The sequence below is a fragment of the Microcaecilia unicolor genome, chromosome 6 (genome assembly GCF_901765095.1).
Source record: "Microcaecilia unicolor chromosome 6, aMicUni1.1, whole genome shotgun sequence".
Classification (NCBI taxonomy): Eukaryota; Metazoa; Chordata; class Amphibia; order Gymnophiona; family Siphonopidae; genus Microcaecilia; species Microcaecilia unicolor.
In genome coordinates, this window is record NC_044036.1 from 295,898,116 (window position 1) to 295,913,608 (window position 15,493).

At 42.2% G+C, this 15,493-nt stretch overlaps 1 protein-coding gene across 2 annotated transcripts in view; it reads left to right on the forward strand.

The window, feature by feature from the left end:
• URM1 (ubiquitin related modifier 1) overlaps positions 1 to 15,493 on the forward strand; it is a 46,944-nt gene that overhangs the window by 14,240 nt on the left and 17,211 nt on the right. For both annotated transcript variants that reach the window (XM_030207944.1, XM_030207943.1), the window contains exon 2: positions 6,777 to 6,847. In XM_030207944.1, coding sequence (XP_030063804.1) covers positions 6,777 to 6,847 — 71 coding nt within the window. The remainder of the gene's footprint in view (positions 1 to 6,776; positions 6,848 to 15,493) is intronic.

A 15,493-nucleotide genomic window follows, 5' to 3' on the forward strand; every position in this document is an offset into this window, starting at 1 on the left:
CTTCCTGCCCAAGATTGGTTCTCGCTTCCATGTGAATCAGCAGCTCTGTCTCCCTTCCTTTCGTAGGGAGGACTACCCAGAGGAGTACTCCGCTCTTGAATATCTGGATGTGAGACGAGTCATCATCAGATACTTGGAAGTGACCAATGATTTCCGGAAATCGGATCATCTGTTTGTCCTGTTTGCAGGTCCTCGTAAGGGTCTGCAGGCTGCTAAGCCTACAGTGGCAAGATGGGTCAAGGAAGCCATTGCAGCGGCTTATGTGGCCGCGGGGAAGGTGCCGCCTATCCAGCTGAAGGCTCACTCCACGAGAGCTCAGGCGGCCTCGTTGGCAGAGGCCAGATCCGTCTCCTTGGAAGAGATATGCAAGGCGGCAACGTGGGCTTCGGCTCATACATTCTCCAAGCATTACCGTTTGACTGTGGCTGCACGGGCGGAGGCCCGGTTGGGAGCTTCAGTGTTGAGGTCAGGGATTTCTATGTCCCGCCCTGGGTGAGTACTGCTTCGGTACATCCCACCAGTCTATGGATTGATCAGCTTGATGATATGGAAGGTAAAATTATGTATAATCATACCTGATAATTTTCTTTCCATTAATCATAGCTGATCAATCCATAGCCCCTCCCAGATATCTGTACTGTTTATATTCTGGTTGAATTTTAGGTTCAAGTTTAGCCTTCAGTTACTTCAGGAGGACTTCGTGTTCAAGTTCTTCTTTCACTTGGATTCTTCAAGAGTTGAGACGAGTTTGTGTTACAGTGAGCTGCTGCATTCCTCTCCCCTCCGTTTTACGGGGCTGGATTGAGACATAAATTCTGCCGGCTCTCCCTCCCGCTTCGTGCGGCTGTAGGGCAGCTTTGTACCCCTCCCGCTTCGGCGGTGTTAGGGTCAGTCAGCTCCTCCCGCGGTTGCGGTTGCAGGATAAGCCAGATCCCCCCGCATCGGCGGGTGTGGTGTCCCTCCCCCGCTCCGCGGGGATGAGCTGGACGGATTCCCCTCCCCCACTTGTGTGGGGATGAGCTGGGTTAATTCCCCTCCCCCGTTTCGGCGGTGGTGAGCTGGGCAGAGTGTCCCTTCGTGGGTGTAATTCTCTAAGTGCTGAGTCCTGCGGATGGAGTTTTGATATCGACATACTGAGGAGTTTCCGGCAGCACATGACCACATATAGGGAGGCAAAAGTTTGCTCTCTATCTCCACCTGCTGGTAGATGGACACAACCCACCAGTCTATGGATTGATCAGCTATGATTAATGGAAAGAAAATTATCAGGTATGATTATACATAATTTTACCTTGTCTTAGCTTGTTATTTCTATTTATTAGCTTGATTATATTTTGTTTGTTTAAGTCTTTTTTTTATTATTCTGTTATTTCTTTTGGGGGGTTTTTTCTTCATTATTATTTATTATAAACTACTTTGCTGATATTGTCATGGCTGGTTCCTCTCTCAAAAACAACAGAGACCAGCAATACGCTTTTTCACCTATAACGGCTCCCTTTCAGGTAGTGCCCTCCACTACTTGAAGGTTGCCGAGACATGAAGTGTAGGCCCAAGGCACTCCCTACAGAGAGGAGTAGATATTGGATGCCAGGGAAAAGGAAGAGGCCAAATTTGCGGGCGATAAACCAAATCAGCAGGTAGAGGCAAAGTCCAGGAACAGGCAAGAGTCTGGGCAGGCAGGGCAGGTTCGATATGGGGACATTAGCAGTGGCCAAACACAAAGAAGTAGCAAGAGACTTGATTTCAAGGAGACCTATCTGAGGACAGGGTGAGTTGGGCATTCCATGGTAGGCACAGGAGGTCAGTCAGCAGAGATGCATACTACAGAAGCCAGTGGGAGCAGGAGCATTCATACGGGACCAGTCGGGGTGCACTAGATTATTATCCCAAGACACTGACAGTATAAAGCTCACTTCCTTATGGGACCAGCCTTCTTCATGCTAAGTGCGTGACAGATGTTTGATGAAAAGCAATATAGGAGATAATAAACCATAAACAACCATGAAGCTAATAGGAAACTGATTTCAAACAAATTGGAGAAAGTATTTTTTCACTCAACGAATAGTCCAAACTGTGGAATATACTGCCAGAGGATGTGGCCAAGACATCTAACATAGCTGAGTTTAAAAGGATTTTTGACGTGTTTGTTTATTGCAAGACTTAATATTCTGCCATTCACGGGGTATCGAAACAGTTTGCAAATTTAAAAAGAAAACAAACAAATAAAAAACAAAACAACAAATGCCGCAGAAGAAACAAAGAAAAGGAAAGGAGAAGATTCCCTTGTAGGAACTAACATCCACTCCTTAACTGCCTACCAAGATACAGTCAACAAAGGTGCAGGAAAAATAATAAACCTTAAAGTCTAAAATCTAGCCTGAGAGTTTTTAGTTTGTAGATCCTTCAGGAGCAAATTCCATAACAATGGAGCTAGAATATAAAAAGCTGGGTTAATCTCAAGACGTGTCTTAGAGGGAGGTAAAATTTTATCGTTTTGAGAACAAAGCACTCAAGATGCGTGGGTGATCAGATTATTGAAAAGCGATGCCAGTTGTCTTTAGGCAGGGCTTTTTTTGAGGGGGTACTGAGTACCGTCACCTTTTTCATTGTCTGCTAAAATTGACCCATGGTCCCCAAGTTTGTCATAGATTCTGTGACTGGTTGCAGGGGGCATGGCTATTGTGGGGTGGGTCCCTCAGCACCCCACCCTTGAAGTGTAGCCTGGCACTTGAGTACCGGCACATTTTTAACTAGAAAAAACACACTGACTTTAGGTATGACTTTAAGTGCCATAACCAAGATCTTGAACTTAACTCTGTGGGTTACTGGCAACCAATGACTTTTTAAGCAGAGGAGAAATATGATTAGTGTTTTTAGCAGAGTAAAGTAATCTAATTGCAGTGTTTTGAATAGTGTGAAGTCTAGAAGAGAAATCACTTTGCCAAGCAAATCTCAGAATGCTAGTGCTGATCCCTGGAAGGGAACAGCAAGAAATGGATATATTTTTTGAGTTCGGCAAGGTACATCAGCCTTTTTATTTATGCAGATGACATTTGGTTATTAATTGCACATGACACATGGGATTCCAGTTTTGATGATCTCTCCAGGATTTTTTTTTTGTTTACGGATCTCACAATACAAACTTGTCCTTGACCCAAACAAATCCAAGGCTGTTTGGTTCTCCAATCAATCCTCCTCACCATTTAACTCTTCTATCCATTTTTAAAAATGGTAGCCTTTCTCTTGGGGTTATTATTCTGTTCACCTTCACCCATTTCTTGGGTTGTTGAGAGATCATTCTCTGCTCTTCAGAAAATCAGATCTCTGAAAGCTAATTTAGATGAGAAAGTGTTGAAGATTCTCCTTCATGCACTCAGATTAAATCGCCTTGACTGTTGCATCTCACTTAGTATTGGACTACCCTTTATACTGCGTTCACAGACTCCAACTTATCCAAAACATAGCTATTAGACTAATCTATGGAACAAAAAAGACTGATTGTTTCTTGGGATGGGGGAAACTTGTTATAAATGTTGAGAAGTGTTCATGTTTCATTTTTCTTATTTCTACGCTAATCCAAAATTTCATTTTTGCCATACCCTTGGGGGGGGGGGGGGGAGTTTTTTTAGTTTTGTGGTTTGGTTTTCATGGGCAACTTTGCATTGTTACTATATCGGTGGTTGTTGGATGTCAATAAAGACTTCTAAACATTAAAAAAAAAAAAATATTACTTTGTAACTGCTCTTACATGCTCAAGACTGGCTACCAATCACAAGTCATGTTCAGTATAAAATTTTCCTACTCATAAAGCATACTATCCAGATCAATCTCTATATCTTTCCTTGATGCTTATTCCTTATATTCCCAGCCATACTCTTCATTGTCTAACGTGAACCTCTGTTTCTGTACTCCATATGGACTCATGTTCTCTGACCTTCCACTGTTTGGCGCCTTCTTTATGGAGTCAACTACCCCTTTACCTCCGCCGTCAGTCCACACTGAAGAGATTCAAGGCAGCACTGAAGGCATGGATTGTTTTTTATAAGGTCTTCTCCTAGTACAAGTTAGTATATTTAAAAAATATATATCTCTATTCTCCACTTCCGCCTTCAGTTGTTTCACTACCTATATCCTATCTACCCTATTGAACCTTCTTTCACAACAAGGTTCAAAAGATAAACCTTGAATTCTCTACCTCGCCACCTCTCCCTCCACTAGTCCGTTCCCCTCTCTCTCCTTCCCCTCATTCCTTTTCCTCCTTTCCTGAAGTTACTATAGAGGAAACTACACTTCTCCTTTCTTCCTCAAAATGTACCACCTGTTCCTCTGATCCCATTCCCACCCACCTTCTTAATGCCATCTCACCTGCTCTTATTCCTTTTATCTGTCACATTCTCAACCTCTCACTTTCCACTGCAACTGTCCCTACTGCCTTTAAACATGCTGTGGTCACACCTCTCCTTAAGAAGCCTTCACTTGACCCTACTTGTCCCTCTAATTACCGACCCATCTCCCTCCTCCCTTTTCTCTCCAAATTACTTGAGCGTGCTGTTCACCACCGCTGCCTTGATTTTCTCTCCTCACATGCTATTCTTGACCCACTACAATCTGGTTTTCGCCCTCTCCACTCAACCGAAACTGCACTTACTAAAGTCTCCAATGACCTATTACTGGCTAAATCCAGAGGTCAATATTCCATCCTCATTCTTCTTGATCTTTCCGCTGCTTTTGACACTGTCGATCACAGCATACTTCTCGATACCCTGTCCTCACTTGGATTCCAGGGCTCTGTCCTTTCCTGGTTCTCTTCCTATCTCTCCCTCCGCACCTTTAGTGTTCACTCTGGTGGATCCTCTTCTACTTCTATCCCTCTGCCTGTCGACGTACCTCAGGGTTCTGTTCTTGGTCCCTCCTCTTTTCTATCTACACTTCTTCCCTTGGTTCATTAATCTCATCCCATGGCTTTTCCTACCATCTCTATGCTGATGACTCCCAAATCTACCTTTCTACCCCTGATATCTCACCTTGCATCCAAACCAAAGTTTCAGCGTGCTTGTCTGACATTGCTGTCTGGATGTCTCAACGCCACCTGAAATTAAACATGACCAAAACCGAGCTTCTCATTTTTCCCCCCAAACCCACCTCCCCACTCCCCCCGTTTTCTATTTGTGTTGATGGCTCTCTCATTCTCCCTGTCTCCTCAGCTCGATACCTTGGGGTCATCTTTGACTCTTCTCTCTCCTTCTCTGCTCATATCCAGCAGATCGCCAAGACCTGTCGTTTCTTTCTTTACAACATCCGTAAAATCCGCCCCTTTCTTTCCGAGCACTCTACCCAAACCCTCATCCACACCCTTGTCACCTCTTGTTTAGACTACTGCAATCTGCTTCTTGCTGGCCTCCCACTTAGTCACCTCTCCCCTCTCCAATTGGTTCAAAACTCTGCTGCCCGTCTCATCTTCGCCAGGGTCGCTTTACTCATACTACCCCTGTCCTCAAGTCGCTTCACTAGCTCCCTATCCGTTTTCGCATCATGTTCAAACTTCTTCTACTAACCTATAAATGTACTCACTCTTTTGCTCCCCAGTATCTCTCCACACTCGTCCTTCCCTACACCCCTTCCTGTGCACTCCGCTCCATGGATAAATCCTTCTTATCTGTTCCCTTCTCCACTACTGCCAACTCCAGACTTCGCGCCTTCTGTCTCGCTGCACCCTACGTCTGGAATAAACTTCCTGAGCCCCTATGTCTTGCCCCATCCTTGGCCACCTTTAAATCTAGACTGAAAGCCCACCTCTTTAACATTGCTTTTAACTCGTAACCACTTGTAACCACTCGCCTCCACCTACCCTCCTCTCCTCCGTCCTGTACACATTAATTGATTTGATTTGCTTACTTTATTTTTTGTCTATTAGATTGTAAGCTCTTTGAGCAGGGACTGTCTTTCTTCTATGTTTGTGCAGCGCTGCTTACGCCTTGTAGCGCTATAGAAATGCTAAATAGTAGTAGTAGTAGTAGTATTGTGTCTTGCTGCCTTTGCTGTTCACAGGAATATTTTGTTGTGCTATTCATCCCCTTCCTACTGTCTCTTGTTTCTATTGTTTGCTCCTTTTTTATTTATTGATGTAATTGGTTGTGTTACTCTGTTTATTTTAGTAATTATAAACCACTTTTGTGTTCTGGCCACTTGTGGTGTAACAGACATCAAACAAATAAATCTGGGTGACCCACTATTGCAGGAGACAGGATAGTTGGCTTGATGGACCTTTGGTCTTACCTGACGTGGTATTTTTCCAATTCATGTGTTTCTTTCCATAATGATAGCCTTTTACATAGTCCTTCTAATCAGATAATAACTGCCAGTGGGGATTTTCTGAACTATTGATCCCAAAAAGTTTCACATTGAGACCAGTGGCAGCTGTAGTTAACAAAAAAAAAAAATTAATTCCAGTTAAGCAGCCTTGTAGAAATTTAGGGCTTCTTTTACAAAGCTGCGCTAGCGATTCCTATGCGGCAAATGAGAGGAAGCCCGGGCTTCCTCTCATTTGCTGCACCGAGAATCGGCAGTGTGGCTTTGTAAAGAGGCCCTTAGGACCCTGTTTACTAAGGCACGCTAGCATTTTTAGCGCATTCTAAGGCTAGAGACACCCATATATTCCTATGGGTACCTCTAGTGTTGGCACATGCTAAAAATGCATGCCTGTTCCGTGCCTTAGTAAACAGGGCCCTTAGTACTGCTGATTATTTGATGCTAATAACTGGTTTACCTTGTTTCAGTGGCGGAGCAGAACTTCTCTTTGGTGGTTTAAAGAAACATCATGTCACCTTACCCATACAATCTGATACTTGTGAGTATAACTAACCTACCTTATCTGCTACTGTGTAACATATAACATGATGGCAGATAAAAGACACATAGTACATTCAATCTGTTTATCTGATTTAAATATTTGATATATGTTGATAATTTTCAAATGTCTCTTTTGGCAAAGATTTAATTTTGGAAGCGTGATTAAATATTAATAATAAGGGCAGCCATCTCGGTTTCTCAGAGCATAATGCAGGTGATATTACAGTTCTTAGATTTGGAGCAAATATACATGAACATAGGGGACAATGAAAGGGGATCAATGCTGCTTCTGGGTATGAACAACAGGAAAGGTCATTCCTTCCCCCCCCCCCTCCCCCATGAGGGTGTACCAGGCACTTCCAAATGACTTCAATTGGCCGCCATTGGTGGAGGTAGAATTTGATAGAACTTTGGTCTCACCCGGCATGGCCCTGCTTATGTTCTTATACCAATATTAGTGCTATATTTGATACTGATGAACATAAAGGTATGGAAGTGAATGATGGGAAATGTATGGTAAGAAAGACTGAAAATTGTGGCAATATGTTGCATAATTCTTCCAGCAGTGGCAGAGGTTGCAAATGCCAAAACTCAATGACTATTTAACTGATGTTGCTGATAGATTAGAATATACAAAATAAGAAATATACAGGGATATACTAGATTCCGCAAAATCCTCAAATTGTTCCTATTCAAACAAACCCTGGCAAAGAACAACAAAAACAACTAATTATTATTTGAATTGGTTTTTAATCTATTTTACCATTAACCTTCTCTTTGCTTCATGTACAATTTCTTGTTCATAATAGATTTTCTAAATGTTAAACATCCATAGCTATCTCAGTATGTTTATGATACTGTATTGTAAAATTGGATTTGTACAAGAAGTTACTTTCTTATGTATTACTCTTTGTTATGTATCCTATACTGTTTATTGTAAGCCACATTGAACTCAAACTTGTTTGGGATAATGTGGGATATAAATGTCACAAATAAATAAAATACTTGCTTGAAGCTAAACCCCCTAAAATAACAAGTGATGTGGAAGTCATCCTACAGTTCCTGCTTGTTAGTTTTATATGGACAATCACTGCCATTAGTGCAAAATTTGAAAGTGGTAGAATGTTACCTCAGTCCTCATCTTGCTTTTGTTGTTTCATTGCATTGGGAAAGGGAATAGGACTTAATATACCGCCTTTCTGTGTTTTTTTGCAACTACATTCAAAGCAGTTTACATAGTATATACAGGTATTTATTTATACCTGGGGCAATGGAGGGTTTAGTGACTTGCCTAGAGTCTCAAGGAGCTGTAGTGGGAATCAAACCCAGTTCCCCAGGATCAAAGTCCGCTGCACTAACCACTAGGCTACTAGGCATTAAGATATATTTGTCAATGAGTCCTATTTGGACAAAGCAGTGTTTTGTTTCAGCATTTGTGCTGTTGTGATTTTAGATTAAATCTCGTTTGTATGAATATGTAACTGCACAACTGTATATCAAGGTTCCTAACACCCATCCCTGTCCAATTCCCCCCCCCACCCCCCCAGATTATTCATTCCCAAATTACACCTCTAAATTCTTTAGTATTGCTGTTTGCACTTGAGGTACCAGTGATCCCATAAAGGGTTCCCATATCTTTAAAAAAATGCTTTTTAACTGCCTTTCTCGCAAGCCTTTTGCACAAACCATTCATTTGTACTAGAGCGGACTGGCAGGTGTGCTCTTGTAATTAATTAACCTGAGGAGAGGATGATTGGTGCGTGGAATACCCTTCCAGTAGAGGTGATGGAGACAAAAACACATTAGATATACACAGAAGACCTATAAAAAGGATGGAATCAAAGCAGCCCCAGCACTTCAGATAGGACATAGCGGTATGTAACCAGAATGGATCAGTAGGTGCAACTCTGGCCACCTTGTTGAATGGACCATGTGGGTCTTATCTGCCATCATTTAGGGCCCTGTTTATTAAGCCGTGCTAGCGTTTTTAGCGCACGCTAATGCTAGAGACACTCATAAGAATATATGGGTGTCTCTAACATTAGCACATGCTAAAAATGCTGGCATGCCTTAGTAAACAGGTCCTTTACTGTTTTACTGTGATTACTGCAATTTTTTTTAATTACACAGTGTTCTTAATCTTGCAGACCATGGTGACTGAATTAATCACTCATAAGCAAAAATTTGATTGAGTTACTCCACTTTTGAAAAAATATCCTGGTTGTCAGTGACTTGACTTATCAAATTTAAAATACTGATTTTATCACAAAGCTGCAATAAAAAATGGCCTTTACTGCGCTTTTGTGCAGGTTTTTCCCGCACACTAAGGCCATTTTTCCGCACCTGGAAAATGGCTGATTTCCTATTTTTTTCTCTATTAATGGCCATGTGCTAATGTTACAGTTAGTGCATGACCATTAAAAAGAATTACAGTGGGAGCACTTACCAACACCTATTTTGTAGGTAGTAAGGGCTCATGCAGTAATCCTGTGCAGTAATGCGGATGCGCTAACTGATTAGTCCAGGAATGCCTACTTTCCATCCCTCAGACAAGCCCCCTAACAGAAATTTTTTTTTTGCACACTCTACCTGCACACTAAATTTAGAACTCACTGCAGGATGCCCGCGTGTGTCCTGCAATAAGCCAATTTAAGCTGTAATAAGTGCACACTAGCACTTACCGCTTAGAAAAAGGGCCCCTTTATATTGGCCTTCCTATCTATCCGTCTGAACTGTTGATATTCTATGAGCTAGGCAGAACCAAATATTTCTAGGGCACATTTGGACTGTACTAGACAATCTGCTTTTTATTATTTAGTACTGGTCCTATGGAATTCCTTACTGTATTATCTTAGATCTGAAATTGCATTTTGTAAATTTAAAGTAGGTTTTAAGAACATTTTTATTTCTTGTTTGCTTATGATAAGTAGCTGATACAGAGGTGAAGAAGAGCCTGCTTTATAGGATAATGCTGCACCCTGAATTTTCTCTTGCTGTTAAAAATGTTTTTGGTTGTCCACCCTATTTTTTGAGACAGGGTGATGTAAGTGTTAAATATATTATGACCTCAGTAAGACCTCTGCCTAAAATAGATAAACATTTTAAAATGTCAAAATAAAACAACCAAATGGGAATAGGGGGAAGGAGAAATGTGTTCATGCCTGTTAATTTCCTTTCCTTGAGTCTTACTAGACCAGTCCAAACTACTACTACTATTTAACATTTCTAGAGCGCTACAAAGTGTACGCAGCGCTGTACAAACACAGAAGAAAGACAGTCCCTGCTCAATGAGCTTACAATCTAATAGACAAAAAGTAAAGCATTTAAATTTAAAAATATTTAAGCAGTCAAGCACAAGAGAACAGTCACAGAAGGACTGAAGATGTTGAAGGGTGGTCAGTGTGATTAGGTGTAACTCTGGTTGGAGTAGTGGGAGAAGGTGATAGAAGAATAGAAATGGGTGAGGTAAAAGTAATGAGTGGGTTGATAGGGAGGTTATATAAGACATGTCACTCTAGGGGTGGGTGGGTAGAGGCACAGATACCCATTCCTGGTGTATTCAGTGCCTTGGGCCCGACCATAGCCCAGCTCATTGCGTCCTTTGTCTTCATATGAAGAAAAGGACTCAATTGGCTCGAGACGCCCAAAGAGAGAAACTTTTTGGGTCTCATTCCAGTCCTTCGACATTGTCATCGGAACCGAGGGTGGTGGCATCGACATCGAGGGATGCATCAACATCAGGAGTGGAGGTAGGCCTGACTGCTGAGAGGCCACAGTGTGCTGGGAGTAGTGAGGCATTGAGTGGGTCTCCTGCTGTACAGACCCCCCAGGACCGTTCATCATTGGATCCGACCCCGAGGTGAAGTGGGGTTTCGACATTGTCCTCGTCGGCACCAAGGAGCTTCGGTGAGGTGCATCGAGTGAAGACTAAGAAGCACTGCCACCATTCCTCCTCGACACAGGGTGCCGAGAGCTCCGGGGTGACAAGCAGATGGAGGTAGAGGTACTGAACTTTTCCAGTGACATCGCTGGTGTAAGGACTGGTGCAGGCTGCAATCCTTCAGTATGCAAATGCCAAAGCAAAATAGGTAGATTCTCTAGTTTTCAACTTTCCTTTACAACCCCTGGAATTGCAAGGACCAGTATCCTTATGCCTCTGTTTTCTAGGGTGGGTTCCTTCTCAAATAAAGGAAATTTAACAGGTATGAATATATTTCTCATTCCTTATCATCCTACTAAATCAACCTAAACCAATGGGATGTACAAGAGCAGTTCCTTAAAGGAAGGGGAAGATAAGGTCCTTGAATGACTGCTCTGCCAAAAGCAGAGTCTTGTTTTCAACAGGAAATCCAGTTTGTAGTTCTTCACAAAGGGGTACAGGGGCGATTGTGTTACTGCCCTGCAGATATCTTCTGGCACTACTGTCCAGACCTCCCTCCAGGAAGTTGCTTGGATGTGCGTAGAATGCACCATAGTTCTTGGGAACCAGCTTGCTATGGATAATATAAGCCATCTCAATCACCAACTTAATCCACCATGCTAACGACAGTTTGGAGGCTGCTTCTCCTTGCAGTACTCTTGAAAAAGAGCAAATAATCTGTCAGACTTGCAAAAAGGAATTGGGGACATCTAGATATTGGAGGAGAACCCTCCTAACGTCCAGCCTGAGGACCTTTTTGGCTGTATCATAATCTTGCCTCTCTATGAAGGCCGGAAGGCCCACCAGCAGAGTGATCTGAAAAAAAAAAGACACCATCATAGACAGGAAAGGAGGGACCACCCTAATCAAAACTGCACTCTCTGAAAATGACAGGTATGGATCTCTGCAGGACAAGGTCTGGAGCTCTGAAACACTCCTAGCTGAACAAATGGCCACCAGAAACACTGTGTTAAGGGACAGGTCTTTAAGGGAGGTCCCCCAACACATCAAGGTCAAATTAAGAACCCACTATGGTAGGATCATAGGACGTCTAGTAGTGCTGTAGAAATGATAAGTAGTAGTAGGAACTCCTGGTGCGGGGGATGAATGTGTCCCCCCCCCCCCCCCCCCCAAAGAACCTCACTACATTCGGGTGGGCAGCCAGTAAGACCCCCAGAAGTTTTTCTCAGGAGCAGGCTGCCTTGACTTTTTCATCTCAAGCTGTTCTTGGTCCACTTCAATCAGGCTTTCACCCTTTACATTTTACAGAAATAGCTCTTGTCAGTTTCCAGTGACCTGTTCCTGGCCAGATCCAAGGGCCTTTACTGAATCCTAATCCTTATTGACCTATCTGCTGCTTTTTGACACTGTTGATCACCGACTACTTCTCAACACAATGTACTCACTTGGATTTGGGGCTCTATTCTGTCTTGGTTTCCTTCTTATCTCTCCCATCACACTTTGTGTATACTCTGGCGCATCTTCCTCCACTGCTACAGTCAATGAAAGATCTTCACCACTCATGTAGATCAACATCAACTAATTCTCTCTATTATCCCCATTTCCCCCTCCTCTCCCTTGGGACCAGTCTCCATGTACTCCCTTACCTCCATTCCCTCTTTGCTTAAATATTTCCCTTTGGGCTTATTACCCTGCGATATGAGGCAATAACTGGGACAGCGGAGAAACTCCCCGAATTACTCCCAGTTTGAGAATCTTCTTAGATTTCCACCATTGCACAATACAGTCTCACATCTATCATACTTAACCTTACCAATTGAGCTTCAACATCTGTCAGATTGGGAGATTTTTCTCCCAACAGAACGTACTCTGATTTAGTTACTGTTCACTTCTATATCGGTGAGGCCAAGTATTTGAATATGCTGTCCCAATACCCCCATACTTTCTCACATTCCCATCTAATATGGAAGAACAGGTCCTCGTCCAACAGATTGATGTTCCCTTTCCATATATATCTTGGCTAACTGATTGGGGGTGTAATACCATCGGTATTATAGTTGTTTTCCAACATATTGGTTTCAGTAGGCTATTTACTATCCTGAACAGGTGCTTGGTTGAATTGGCAGCCTATTCAATGAATTGAGAGAAATGTTGGTTTTTGGCTGCTGTTAAGGCTTGTTGGTACTTTGTCATGTGATTCCTACAGTTTAGTCTGTCCTCATCCAGGCAAGGTTTACGCCATCTCCTTTCCAGTTTACATCCTTTGCATTTAAAGGTCTGAAGTTCTGCAGAAAACCAAGGTGAGCGTTTGTGAGTGCTGTCTAAGACCTTTTAGTGTTGCCATTTGATTGGGTATTGTGTTGGCATTATAATACAGTATACTATGCCATACTTCGTATTGTTTGATTTTTAATGCTGTAATTGTCTATTGCTTATGTTTGACTTATTCTTGCTGTACACTGCCTTGAGTGAATTTCTTAAAAAAAGCGGTAAATAAATCATAATAAATAAAATATTACTTGCTATTATACCTTTGTACATGTGCTTATATATTCGCTCCCACCTCAGGCCTTTCTCTTTTCAACCTAGGTCTTGTTCCCAGATTTTCACATAAAGTGGTTTCACTTCCTCTATACTCCGAAAGAAATCATATAATTTTGTTATTCCTTATTTGGAGTTCTACATTTGAAAAATTATCTGAACCAGCTTTGGCTCTGCTTCAGTAGACCCCTTGATTTGCTTGAACAAATAGCATTTAATTTAATTATATTGAAGTATCCCTGGTCGCTCAGTGGATATGGCTTTTTCTTGTTCTTATAGCTGATCATCTCCCCTTCCTCCAAAAATTGACTCGGACACTGTAGCCCACCCACTTCACATTTGCATACATCTTATCTGTCTCCCTGGCAGAATTCTGGCTTGAGTACTCCCTGCTCCTCAGGAGCTCTGGCTTTCACGTCTCCCATATTTGGAGTGTCAGTGTAGTAAGTGGGTTGTTTATCCTCTCCCATCATGTTTTTTTTAATGTAAACTTTTATTTTTTTAATGTGGTATCTATAATCTCTGCCACAAGGCTATATTATCACCTGTCTTTTCTTCCATCTCCACCTATTCTTTATTATTCTCTTATTCCCTTGGTGCTTTGATCTTTATTCATGGTTTTCTGTACCATCTTTATACTGATAACTTCCAGATCTACCTCTCTACATTAGAAAATTCACCAGAAATCCAGACCCAAGTTTTAGTGTGCTTGTCTGACACTGTTGCCCTGGAACTGAACATTGCCAAGACTGAGTTTCTCTTTCCCTTTAAACCCACTTCTCCTCCTCTTCCCCTGTTCTCTATTTCTGTGAATAACACCATCATCCTTTTCTGTCTCCTCAGCTTGTTACTTTTGGTTCACTTTCTTTCTGTGCACATATCCAGCAGACTGCTAAAACCTGTTTTCTTCTCTGTAGAGCATCACCAAAATTTGTCCCTTCCGTTCTGAGCATACCAAAATCCTTATCCATGGTCTCATCACTTCCCACTTAGACTACCGCAACCTTTGCTTACAGTTCTCCCACTAAACCATCTCTTTCCCCTTCAATCTGTTCAAAATTCTGCTGCACAACTTAAATCTACCAGTGTCACTTAACTTGCATAACCCCTCTTCTCAAGTCACTCATTTGGTTCCCTATCCATCTCTGTATACCAGGGCTCTTCAAAGAAAGGCCTGGGAGACAATGGCAGCCCCTATCATCATTCTATTTTGTTTTATTCTCTCTACTCTTTTCCAAGCTTGTGACAGATGGGGGGAGGGAGAGAGGCAAGGTATTTTTCAGTAGAAGAAAAAAATGCATTTGGAAACACCCATCTGCTTGAAGAAATAATAACCCCCCCCCCCTGTGAAAACTTTGAAAGCATGAAAGCAAGCTGGAAGGGATGGATGTCATTGACACATTCTGGTCAGCAGTTTCATAGCCCCACATGGGAAGATATTTGGTGGCCTTCCTTCATCTTCTTTTGGATCCAAAGTGGCCATAACTTTAAAATTAGTGAAGACTGAAGACCACTGCCATGTATGCTTCAAATGTCTCAAACTTACATGTGTATTGATTCTGCTGCTTCGCTTTGTCTCTCCTCTCATCTCTCCCTATACCCTTCCCCGGGAACTCCATTCTTCAGGTAAGAGTTTATCTGTGCCCTGTTCTCCACTGCCAACTCCAGATTCCATTCCTTCTGTCTTGCTGTGCTGTATGCCTGAAGTAGACTTCGTGAGTCAGTGCATTTTGCTCTATCTCTGGCCCTATTCAAATCCATGCTGAAAGCCCACCTTCTTGAGGCTGCTTTTAATTGTTAATCCCATATTCATCTGTTTATTACCCATGTTTTAATTATTCCTGTAATAAATGAAATACCTTAATTTCTTATTTGTCCAGTTTGTTTTAGATAGATTTGCAAGGACTGTCTCTTATATGTTTGTGTACATCTAGTAGTGCTGTAGAATGATAAGTAGTAAGTAGTACTGTTGGAATCTATTCTCCCATTGCATTATATTGGGGCATTTTTGGAAGGATGTTCATTTATCTTCCACCCCCACCCCATGCAGAAACTTCAGTTCTACAGTACAGAAACTTCTTCCAGATCACTTCCTCCTTTTTTGTGATTAGAGCTGTGTTTTAGTCTTCCACCCCCACTGCATTCTCACTGAATGGATCCCATCTACAGTCCATTTATTTAGACTTGCTATACCACCTAGCCTAACTGGCAGATCCAAGCGGT